This window comes from Budorcas taxicolor, chromosome 20, assembly GCF_023091745.1.
Source record: "Budorcas taxicolor isolate Tak-1 chromosome 20, Takin1.1, whole genome shotgun sequence".
Lineage (NCBI taxonomy): Eukaryota > Metazoa > Chordata > Mammalia > Artiodactyla > Bovidae > Budorcas > Budorcas taxicolor.
Genome location: NC_068929.1, coordinates 16056267 through 16068454, shown reverse-complemented (window position 1 = coordinate 16068454; position 12188 = coordinate 16056267). Strand labels below are relative to the sequence as shown.

General features: G+C 40.9%; 1 protein-coding gene across 2 annotated transcripts in view; it reads left to right on the top strand.

Moving 5' to 3' along the window:
• MAST4 (microtubule associated serine/threonine kinase family member 4) overlaps positions 1-12188 on the top strand; it is a 614194-nt gene that overhangs the window by 550178 nt on the left and 51828 nt on the right. The window contains exons 11-14 of one of the 2 annotated variants that reach the window (XM_052659092.1): positions 856-1065; positions 3057-3158; positions 5951-6083; positions 9986-10053. In XM_052659092.1, coding sequence (XP_052515052.1) covers positions 856-1065; positions 3057-3158; positions 5951-6083; positions 9986-10053 — 513 coding nt within the window. The remainder of the gene's footprint in view (positions 1-855; positions 1066-3056; positions 3159-5950; positions 6084-9985; positions 10054-12188) is intronic. The other variant, XM_052659093.1, reaches the window with a different exon arrangement.

The following is a 12188-nucleotide window of genomic DNA, read 5'->3' as shown; positions in this document are numbered from 1 at the left end:
ATGTTGTTAAGGGAATCCCTTTGACCTTTTGCCCAAGATGTAGCTTTTTGAGGAAAGGATATTGATGGTATGAGATGCTTGCTCCTGGTACATTAAAATACAGCCAAGAGAGCAAACTGGTGGCCTGTCCTATGGAACTCTAACTTCAGTTCTGATTTTTGAATAGGTAAAAACAGAGCTGTAAGTATTTGATATTTTCAGCAAACTATCTGAAAGAGCCCAAGATCTGAAATGCCAGCACAGCAGTTCACAGATACTGAGTTATTTGGAGAAGCTTACATGGACCATTTTACATTTGATAAGGCATAGAAAATAAGTAATTATCACCCCAGGAGATTCAGTTTCTCATATATACCTCTTTTTCCACTTGGTAAAGCTTATTCTTCTTCTTCTTTTTTTTTTTTAAATAGACTTTATATTTTTAAGGCAGTTTTAGATTCATGGCAAAGTTGAACAGAAAGTATGGAGAGTTCCCAAATGCTCCCTGACCCCAGACATACACAACCCTCTCTTATCAACAACCCCCTATACACACCCCTGGTCCCAGAGTGGTCCATTTGTTATCATTGACAAACCCATACTGACACGTTGTAATCAGCCGAAGTCCATAGTTTACATTAGGGTTCACTCCTGTATTGTATATTCTTTGGGTTTTGACACATGTATAATGACATTTATGTATGTAGCATTTTAAGTATCATACAGAAGTGAGGCTTCTTTTAAATTTAATTTCTAGAATTCTATTTGATAACTTATAGAGGTCTCCAAAAATACTAGATAAATGCGATGATTGTGCTGTTTACCTATTTGTGTTTCCTTGTATTATGTCTGTGTGTGCATATCTTCTGTGAACAGGCTACAGCTCAGATGGAAGAGCGCCTAAAGGAAATCATCACCAGCTACTCTCCAGACCATGTTCTCCCCCTTGCAGATGGAGTGCTCAGCTTCACTCACCATCAGATTATTGAACTGGCTCGAGATTGTTTGGATAAATCCCACCAGGGTCTCATCACCTCACGATACTTCCTTGAATTACAGCACAAATTAGATAAGTTACTACAGGAGGTATGGACCTTATAAAGTTTTTTTATTTGTTTTGCTTTTACCCAGAAAAAAGACAAATTTTGTGAGTGCATCTGCCTAACAAGTTTCAACCATGAGATGGAGTTCATGTTACAGAGAAGCAAAGAAGAAGAAAAAAATTGATTGCTACTTGCTATAAATTGATTCCGGTCAACATTTAGAGTAATAGAAAGTTAATGTAATAACCTTTACAGGAACCTTGGGACCCAGCAATCTATGGCTGTTGGAGAAGTGGATTGTGAAGGATTCTGAAGCAGTGATTTTTTTTCTCCCTCCTTAACCATAAAGTTATAAATTCCCTGAATGTATGTGCATTATTTGATGATGCTATCTAGTTCTAATATCTGGAAAAGCTAAATGAAAAATTGCTGGCTTCTTTCAGGCCACGTGTCCTGTTAATTAACCTGCATGTGGTATTGGGTAGTAAATGGCAACTTACATTTTCATTGGTGTCAATATTTCTTCTAACAAAATATTCAATTTCTAAAATGACAGATAAACACAGGCCACTTCCAGGCCTAACACTTGCATGCCTAGCTCCTGATAACACCCAAGACAGGAAGGGAGTGTGCATGGTGGGATGGAATTAGTGCATAATATTGCTGTCCTGATTGAAATTGATCATCCCCAGCCTACAAGTAAAACCTATTTAGCCTATATATTTGGATATATTGAATTTTTGTATCCCATCAGCATACATTATGCCCATGTAAATAAAACCGTAGGTGGTTTTCTATAAGGATGATTATGTACATAATTGCATGGAACTGAATGAAAATATTGGCATCCTGGTTTTCTAGGAATCCATCTGTCCTTGCTCATACTGAATTTAGTTGTGGCAAGATGAGACAGTTCTCTCTGACAAGCAGCCACTATTTTTCTTCCCTTTCCCATCTAAACCTCCCAACAGAGTTTTGTGCTCTGTCCCCATTTCTCACATTTCAACCTTTTGTAGCCCACAGAGGCAGTTTTTCTCAGACTATCTTTGTGTGAACACTGTATTCTGGGGTTTTATTGTCAGTTTCCAATGTGTCATAGACCAATTCTACTATAAATTACGATAAAAATGTATTTACCTCTGTGAGATATTTTTTCCTTAATTTCTCAGTTCTGTATCAGGATATTATTGTAATTAGCACTTAAGTTCTGTGGTTCATTCCTTCATAGGCATTCTCTGTGAAGGCTTGAATCCATAGCCGAAGCTATTTGCATTGAAATACCCCGCTTAATTTTGTTTCTATATGATAGACTTGGAAAGCTGTTTCATGGCAATTAGAAAAAAATCTTAGGGTTTCAAAAAACCATCTGAATGCACCATATAATAGATTAACTGTTGACTTTTGGAGAAATTTTTCTCTTGGGCAGAGGAGTGTAACATAAAGAGCATCATCAGGATCTATAGTTACAGTTGCCAGTTGGTTGTCTTTAAACACATTTTATTTTATAATCATTCCCCAGTGGTCATTTTGTCTGTTTTTTTCTTTTAAATGTTAACTGTTTTGTTTTTGCTTGTATATAGTTTCTCTACCTACATTTTGGAACGTTGCCTTTGATTTAATTATTCACCTAGCATTTGATGTAAGCAGCATACAGCTTCTCCAGTTACATCTGGAGAATCAAGGTTCCTCATCAACCCTCCACTCTGCTTGTATCATGTACTTGATGTGTCATAAACCTTTAATGTCGCCTTCATTCATGGCTCACATTAAGAGCCCTAATGTTTGGTTTCTAACGCAGAGAATAAATCAGCGTTTTGCAATTAAAATGTAGCTAATGGAGCCATTTTGTAGATCTGGACGTTTAGTAGTGTCCGTTTATGCAGAGATAAAGTCTGCTTATCAATCTTTTAGAAGTATTTTCTAAGTCACTTAGTTCTTGAATATTTTCAGTTATCTAATTAGCATGCTTTGCTGATTTTCTTTCCCATTTAATGGAGCAACTCTCTCATCATTCTTTTCATTGCTTCCTCATAGGCTCACAATCGTTCAGATAGTGGAGAGCTGGCATTTATTAAACAACTAGTTCGAAAGATCCTGATTGTTATTGCCCGCCCTGCTCGCTTATTAGAGTGCCTGGTGAGTTGTCCCTCGAGGTGACTTTGTTATTTATTGTTAACTGTGGGAAAGCAGGGACCACCCGGAAGCTCCAGTTGCGTTTGGCTTCAGAGACAGAGCTAAATGGAAAGAGTCAAGAAAGAGAAAGTGAAGTCGCTCAGTCATATCTGACTCTTTGAGACCCCATGGGCTGTAGCCTGCCAGGCTCCTCCTTCCATGGATTTTCCAGGCAAAAATACTAGAATGGGTTGCCACTTCCTTCTCCAGGGGATCTTCCACACCCAGGGGATCTTCCACACCCAGGGATCAAACCCACGTCTCCCACATTGCCAGGCATACTATTTACAGTCTAAGCCCACCAGAAAAGCCCAAGAAAGGGTCAAGAGGAACAGCCGCTCATGAATGTTGATGACAGCATCTGTGCTTTCTTTCTCTGGCTTTCGGTAAAATTCTAGGACTTGTGTTGCATTGAGAGGTGGTCGTTATCACATTCTGGTCAAACCTAAAAACCTGGTCATGAAATAATGCACTTGACTTTATCTCCGCATAATTTCTGTGTTCCGGCTCATTCGGGGCGTTCACTGTGCCTCACTTTCCGGCTCACTCGGGGCGTTCACTGTGCCTCACTTTCGGGCTCACTCGGGGCGTTCACTGTGCCTCACTTTCGGGCTCACTCGGGGCGTTCACTGTGCCTCACTTTCGGGCTCACTCGGGGCGTTCACTGTGCCTCACTTTCGGGCTCACTCGGGGCGTTCACTGTGCCTCACTTTCGGGCTCACTCGGGGCGTTCACTGTGCCTCACTTTCGGGCTCACTCGGGGCGTTCACTGTGCCTCACTTTCGGGCTCACTCGGGGCGTTCACTGTGCCTCACTTTCGGGCTCACTCGGGGCGTTCACTGTGCCTCACTTTCCGGCTCACTCGGGGCGTTCACTGTGCCTCACTTTCCGGCTCATTCAAGGCGTTCACTGTGCCTCACTTTTCTGGAGATGCCAAGATGCAGAGAAAGGGAAATCAGAGCTAGGATAAATGGTAACCTGTGGTTATAACTCTTACTTTTGAAGTGCTGCATGTTTGAAATAAGGGCTTAGCAGCAGCGCATTTGGAGAATACAATAGGGCCTTATCCAGACCTCAAGGAATCAGACTTTCCACAATTAGTTTGTTTATCAATTATACTTTCTTTATTCAGTGACTATTTTCCTGTTTGAAAATCTTTATGTTATTTTATTGAAATATCAGTCGACACTATGAACAAAGATGAGGGTTCAAATAAAAGAATAGTTTCATGGGGCTTCAAGTAGTATCAAAACTCACTTTTAAGTTCATAAGCCATTAGAGTATTGATATTTATAACACTGCGTACAATACAGCTTTTCAGAATTGTACATGTACACACATATACATACTGGGTGATATTATTTTGGTTTTATTCTTATTGTAATTAAGATTTGTGGTTTTTTTATACCAGTGAAATGTTTACAGCCTCATAAACTTATACCAGCGCATAATAGTGAGATGTGGTACAGGGTAAGTCTGGAGGAGAAAGGTAGGCGTATGGTGGAGGAAGTCTTTCCATCAGTGCGGGGACTCTTAAACTCTCGACTCAAAAGCACCACTCAGCATTTGAGTGTCTCTAGAAGAATAAAGGGAAAGCAAAATACTCCGGATGCCTCTGGGGAGGAGAGCCATGTGACTGCCAGATACCAGCAGAAGGAAAACTGGTTTTCTCCCTGCTCTTTGTGGTGTACCTTTTGAATTATGCACCACAGGCTTGTACTTCCTGCAGTTGTTCAGTTTGGGGGGAAATACCATTTAGCATTGAAATTTGCTTCTCTGGACAGCAGCAGACATGCAAAGAGAGATGTTGCCTTCAAAGAGGAAATGACTTTTTTACAGTAATCAATCTTAATCAGGAGAGAAGCAGTAAAGGTCCACGTGGCCTATCAAAGATAGAAACAAGTGAACTGCTTTTTGAGCTGTTTAAAGCTCACATGAAACTGGAGTTTGAGAATTTTAGGGAATATTTCTCCCAGCCATTCATCTTAGGCCTGTCGTTCCAATCTTGCCTTGCCTCTGGTTCTAGGTTTCTGTAAAGGGTACTGAGTGTGGACGTTGGTTTGGCTTTCCTCCATTTGCAGTGTGCTTTTTCATTTAGAAGCAACAGCCAGCCAAACGTAAAGTACTTAAGAGAATGTTACCAAATTTTTACAAAGAGGTAACTGGAAGTACAAGTTTTGTAATTTTCTTTCTTAATGTTCATATCATGTGAATATTAATACCATAATTTTAGAGTTAAATGATAGAAGTGGTAATTCTGAGATTTTTCTTTCTAATATTTTTGGACACCTCTACACTAAAGGAGTTTCCTTCAAAACTTTTCAGAAAAATGCATTCTCATATTGCTTCTTCTTAGGTTCTTTGTGCAGAGAGAGAAACTGAATCTCTTTGGAAGAGATTCATGGATTTTTAAAGCTTTTCTAAAATGGCACAATTAAAAATTCAGACCTGTTCATTTTCAGTAGGATAGATAACTTAAGTGAAGCCTGGTACCTTCAAAGTCACTTTATAAGGAAATTGGAAATGGAAATTATCTTTAGGTTACCAAGTATTTAAATGTCTTAAATATGATTAGTCTTTGAATATAACCTGAAAATTATATGCTTTTTAAATGAAGTAATCATTTTGCCTTCTTTCAGTATAAATAACTTATAACCATATGTATCCAGCAATTTCACCGTGAATGGGGTTTATGTAATAAACCATTAGACAATTTTGGCTCAAAGAAGTATACATCTGTGTTTGTCTTCTGTTAGGAATTTGATCCTGAAGAATTTTACTACCTATTGGAAGCAGCAGAAGGCCATGCCAAAGAAGGACAGGGTATTAAAACTGACATTCCCAGGTACATCATTAGCCAGCTTGGCCTCAATAAAGATCCTCTGGAAGGTGAGTAGTACCTGGTTGGGTTGACCTTTTACCTGCATATGCATAATGCCCTCATTGAAGAACTTAGTGGCAAATCTTTCCTTTCTCATGTTTTGACTCTATCTGGTGAGAAGGCCAAATCTGGGGGCCAATTGTGATCCAAAAGAAAGAGCTCTAAATCGAATTTTGTGTTTACCTAAAGTGGGGAAGAGACCTTGAAACCCTGAAGGCTTCTCAGCCTGAAACTTATTTCCAGGAAGAGTTAGATTTCCATCTTCTCTGGGTGTTTTTTCTCCTGCAAAGCACTACCTGATTCTTCTCAGGGGTGCACATTTTTTTAAATGTTGGTAAAGAAATTAATTGCATTTAATTTAAAACTGACATTTCAATGTAACTGAGGAGTAAGATAACTGATCACTGGTGATTAACTTTAAGTAAGGTGCAGTGTTCATAAATCTATTTTTACTTACCTGTCTCAGAAAAGTATGAAAAATAGTAATATATATATATTAGTATATATATACTGGGGAGCCAGTTGGAGAGAAGAGGGTTTCTAGAACTTAGGCAAGGATTTCTGCTTGATTAAAAAAAAGAAAGTCTACTGCTATTAAATGCAGAGAAGGGGAGGCACCCTGTTAGTGGGTTGTATTTTATTTTTTTCCAAATCTGATACTGGCAAACCACCCCTGTCACCACCTTTTCCTGTTCATTATTGTTTGGGATTGTCATTTAAAACACTTAGGTTATATACTGCCTGAAAAGACTCAGAAACAATCATAGACTCCTTTATTCAAAATTGCCTTCCTGGTTCATTAAATTGATTTTGCAAACAGTGTTTATCTTGCTAAATTGTTTGCGATGATGCTAACTGTTGGCACAGATATGTTCCCATCTACAGCCTGGGAACCTGCTGCTCTCTGCCTGCTCTCCTACTTCCCCCGCTTTGTCTGCTCTTATGGCCATCGAATCTTTGCTTCCAGTGAAATGATGCATGCATTACGGGGAGATAACGCCAGATAAATTTATACTGTACTGAAAGCAATACCACAACAGATTCATCACTTATCGGAGACTGGTGGCTGCTTTTCTGAAAAGTTCCCTGGGGAGAGATTTTTCCCCACGGCTTTTAAATTACCATCTTTACCTTTTTGAATCATGAGTCTTCAGAAATGGTTTAAATCAATGAAATAAAAAGGGCAGATGTTTAATGGTATTTAGATGAGTTTTAAAAATCTCTTCAGGCATTACAAAATGATGCCTTAGCTTCCTGCTTCAAAAGCTGACTCTTGGTTCCATTCCATTACTACCCACTGCTTACAAATAATATGTATTTCCCAGATAATAGTTATTTAGCAGCAACTCTATTTAAAACAGAACCATCTTTTAATTTGTTTTTTTATGAAAATAATTGGAGTGGGGGAGGCTGTCAGAGTGCATTATAGTGAGTCTTCACGCTGGTAGAGTTAAGGTTGTGTCAGCCCTTGAATTGTAGACCGAGTGAGCTCTTCACAGTTTTCTTACCCGGCAGGAAATATCGCTATAGACTGAACCTTTGGTAGGGAAATAATCTGAGGCCCATTTATATACCTTTATAGTCTTAAAAAATGTTTAACACTGATTTTTGACAAGTTTCCTGTTTAGTTATACAAATTTATCACTAGTTGTGTTTTTAACTTTTTAATTTTCTGGATTCAGATCCAAGGATAATTTTTAATCTATTTGCCATAATCACTTGAAACATGATTATTGCAAACTCTGATCTACGTATGTTTGCCTTCTTGTCATCCGGGACACTGGCAGACCTAAAGCTTGGCTTTTGAGGGTTAGGAGTGAGGGTCTGTATGGGACTGCCCAGAGTGTCGGCACTGTAGGTGTATCACCCTGATCACGCTGTGATGAGTGTCCTCGTGTCTCAGTGCTTTCCCGAAAAACTGAATAATGGCACCTCTTCATACAGTTGTTTAGGATTATATGAGTTCACCTCTGCACCCAAGATGTATAATAATGCTTAATAAGTGTTAGCTGCTGTTGCTGTTTTGGGGCTTCCCTGGTGATTCAGATGGTAAAGAATCTGCCTGCAGTGCAGGAGACCCAGTTTCAGTCCCTGGGTTGGGAAGATCCGCTGGAGAAGGGAATGGCTACTCACTCCAGTATTCTTGCCTGGAGAATTCCATGGATAGAGGAGCCTGGTGGCGTACAGTCCATAGGATTTCAGACAGTCAAACATGACACACAAATGTATACTTTGAGCCCCTCCAACTGAATACATTATAATTTAACTCCTAGTCCATAAATTCACAGTGCTAGCCACATAGGATGTTGACTCATTTGAATGACACAAAGAAAGCACACAGTTTTTACTGAGCTCACTTTTAATTCCTGGATTTCCCCTAGAAGTAACCTGGTATAGTGTCAATCTCCAGTTATTTCAATTTCTGGAGTTACTTTTTCTTTAAAGGCAACACTCTAGTGTTGCTTTGCTTCATATCTTTTATGTGTAATCTCTCCCAAGAAAAGGATGATTATGAGAATGTGAATACATGAAATTCTGAGAGCATAAGAAATAACATTAGATACACACAAAAATATGTAACTAAATACTATAACTTTTATTACACTTGTTTGCTTTTTTTAAAATTAGAAAATTCAAATTATTTGTGATCCTGCCACTTAGAGATAACCCCCTATCAAAGTTTTGGAGAAAATTATTTCATGTTCTTTTTTTTAATAAAGCATGTTTCATTTTTTTCTTCTTAAATATAAAAATCAAAACAAACCATTAAATGAGTTAGATTGTCTCATTTACTTATATAAACTCAGGGATGCATTCCAGTATTGGTTGAGCAATTAAATGCTTTGTCTCTTAACTAGACCACTAGGGTGGAATTTAGGCTGGTGTCAAGCATGTGGCATCCAGCCCAGAACTGACTACTTTACATGATATAATTAATAGTAATAAATAACAGTCAACATTCAGTAAGCACTTAATTTTTGTTAGTTAACATGCTAAGAGCTTTACATGCATGTCACTTGTCATACTCATAAAAAACTGAGATAAACAGTATTGTTTCCATCCTACAGACAAAGAGCCCAAGGTTAAAAACTCACTAGGAAGTGCTCTTAGTGGTGGTAGCTCAAGTCATTTCAACTCCAAACTCGTCTTAACAATTACTGTTGCTTCCTTTCTGACAAACTGCAAATTCTTATGTACTAGGAATGCTTGCTCTCGGTGCATGTGAAGGAATGGAGCAAAGGGTGGCTCATCACAACTTGAGACTCAGTCTCTGAGCTATAGTCAGTACATCTCTGATGCCCATCAGAGCCTAGGAAACTTGCCTCTCTTGAGTATCTGTTTATAGGCATAGTCATTGAACCCTCCAAACCCCTTCCACTCTGTGGTGACTGTGTCAACCTGCTAGGGAATCCTGCCAGCATGAGCAGAGGCCCACTTCCGAGTAGGACTATGTCTAAGTGTTCATAAGGAATGCAGTTCTTGGGAAAAGGGCATGTAATGAACAGTTTCAAAACATCAGTTGTTAGTTCTTGCCATTTTGGATTTAAGGTTTCCCCATGTGTCTCTTGGAGTATAGAGTAAAGTTTTCCTTTTTTAATATTGAAGAAAATATTTTTTCTTTGATTTTATTAATAGCATAGTTCAGTTCAGTTCAGTGGCTCAGTCGTGTCCGACTCTTTGCGACCCCCCGAATCACAGCACGCCAGGCCTCCCTGTCCATCACCAACTCCCGGAGTTCACTCAGAGTCACGTCCATCAAGTCGGTGATGCCATCCAGCCATCTCCTCCTCGGTCGTCCCCTTCTCCTCCTGCCCCCAATCCCTCCCAGCATCAGGGTCTTTCTCCTGTCCAATTGCAATAGTCCTGTTTCTCTTAAATCTTGCCTTTTTTCTTTTTTTTTTCAATTTAGAAATGGCTCAACTGGGAAACTATGATAGCGGGACAGCAGAAACACCAGAAACAGATGAATCCGTGAGTGTAAGTCTCTTTCTTGATGAGGTATGGTGTTGGTTTTTCTGTTTATGAGCATCTGGAGATTTTGGCTGTGTTAATTACTTTATTTGTTCAACACATATTTATTGTGCTTCTATAGGCAAGGCACTAGGTATACAACTTTAGCTCCTCTCTTCAAAGAGAAACAAATTAATACAAGGAAATCATGCACGAAAAGATCAAAATGAGAGACTTGAAGGAGATCGATGAAGAAAAAGGGCCACGTGTTCCTCGAACATAACATAAAGAGATTTACCTTCATCTTGCCAGTCCAGAAAGATCTCCTAAAGAAGGGATGCTTGACATGTGAGGAGTTACTAGGATGAGAAGGGGCAGAGGGAACATTCCAGGCCAAGGAAACATCAGGAGACACATGATAGGAGAGTGCTTCTGAGGGCTTTAGAGTGGCGGTGACCGAGTAGCCTTCAGCTTCACGTTAAAACTCTCCAGCTCTGCTTAAAACTGGACACAGACCTCCTTGCAGTTCATCTGTGTCAAATCATTTCTTTCGAAGAATAGTGGGAAGCTGTGGTGCTGTGGAGGAAAGGTGTGTGTGTTGTGGCGTGGGGGGGTGTGGTGGGGACGAGTAGATAAGGAGATGACCCTAGTAGTTATAGTGGGAAGAAAGTCACACTGATCGCAGTGCAGGAAATAGATGGGGTGAAGGGAGCAGGCAGGGGGGACCCTGGGGAAGCCATGTAAAAGGCTGCAGCAGTGGCACCGGTGAGAGGTCCTCGTGCTAACGCCATCTTTCCTATTTGTGAACAGCGGAAGAGGAACCAGGATGGGCCACCCCCAAGTGTCAGGGGTGGTGAGGAGAGAGGGGCAGCTGTGTAGCCTGGGGGATGGAAAGCCCAGACTCTGGAATCAGGTTGCTAGATTTCAAGCCTGCCTTCACTTCTCACTAGCTGTGGGAATCTCTCTATACCTCAGTTTCCTCATCTGTAAAATATATGTGAAAAATTAACTGAGGTAGTCTGTGTGAAATGGTTAGGACAGCATCATGTTGTGAATGCTAAATAAAGGCACCTTTTTAATTAGTTTCATTATAACTGCCAGAATTTTGAATGCCCTAAAGCTGAAGTTCCTTTGAGCCATCTAGCAGGCAGTTGTGTGTAAGGTGCGGGATCTTCCAGCCCTCAAAGCGAGAGTTTCTGGAGGATGGTCTAGGTGGCTTAGGGAGTCATTCACGGGAGTAGGCTCCAGTACTCTTGCCTGGAAACTCCCATGAAAGGAGGAGCCTGGTGGGCTGCAGTCCATGGGGTCACTGCGAGTCGGACACAACTGAGCGACTTCACTTTCATGCACTGGAGAAGGAAAGGGCAACCCACTCCAGTGTTCTTGCCAGGAGAATCCCAGGGACGGCGGAGCCTGTTGGGCTGCCGTCTGTGGGGTCGCACAGAGTCCAACACGACTGAAGCGACTCAGCAGCAGCAGCACGGGAGTAGGTGAGGAAGAATTAATGAGACAAGAGATTGGTTCAGGGTCTTTGCAGCCCGAGCTGTGGAGAGCAGTCAGAGTGGGGTGGCTGAACAAGTAAGTGGTCCCAGCCTTGGATTATGTTTCCTGAGGTAGAGTGCTGGCAGGGATGAGTAGACCCAGGTCCTGTGGCCAGAGGCCAGGGAGAAGTAGAGAAGGGAGCTGTTTGAGATGAGGAGGCCAGGTAGGCCCGGACCAGGTTGTTTGGTGAGCTCTCTGTGTAGATGCTGAAGTCATCCTGGATGGTGAGAGAACCCCGGGTTGAGGAAGGTGGGGAGGTCAGTCTAAGTCTTCCAAGGATGGTGGGCAGCAGGTCAGCGGGTGCCATCTCTGAGCGGGGCAGGATTCCTCAGAGTCATGGAGGTTCTTCCAAAATTATGAGGAGGGGATTCTGGTCTCTGCAGAGGAAGCAAAATGACTGTTAACTCCCTCTCAGTGCAAACATACATGGAGCGTGAGACGATTTTGTAGAAAAACAAAACACTGTTTATTTTTTGAGCTGAACTTTTAAAAGGGCTGTCTTTTTGAAAATTGGTATCTAAACCATGGTAAGACTTACAGTGACTGGGAGTAAAGAAAGACAGGCATGCTCTTCTTGGCCATCCCAGTCATTGCCAGCTGCCTTCTCCAGACAGGAAAGG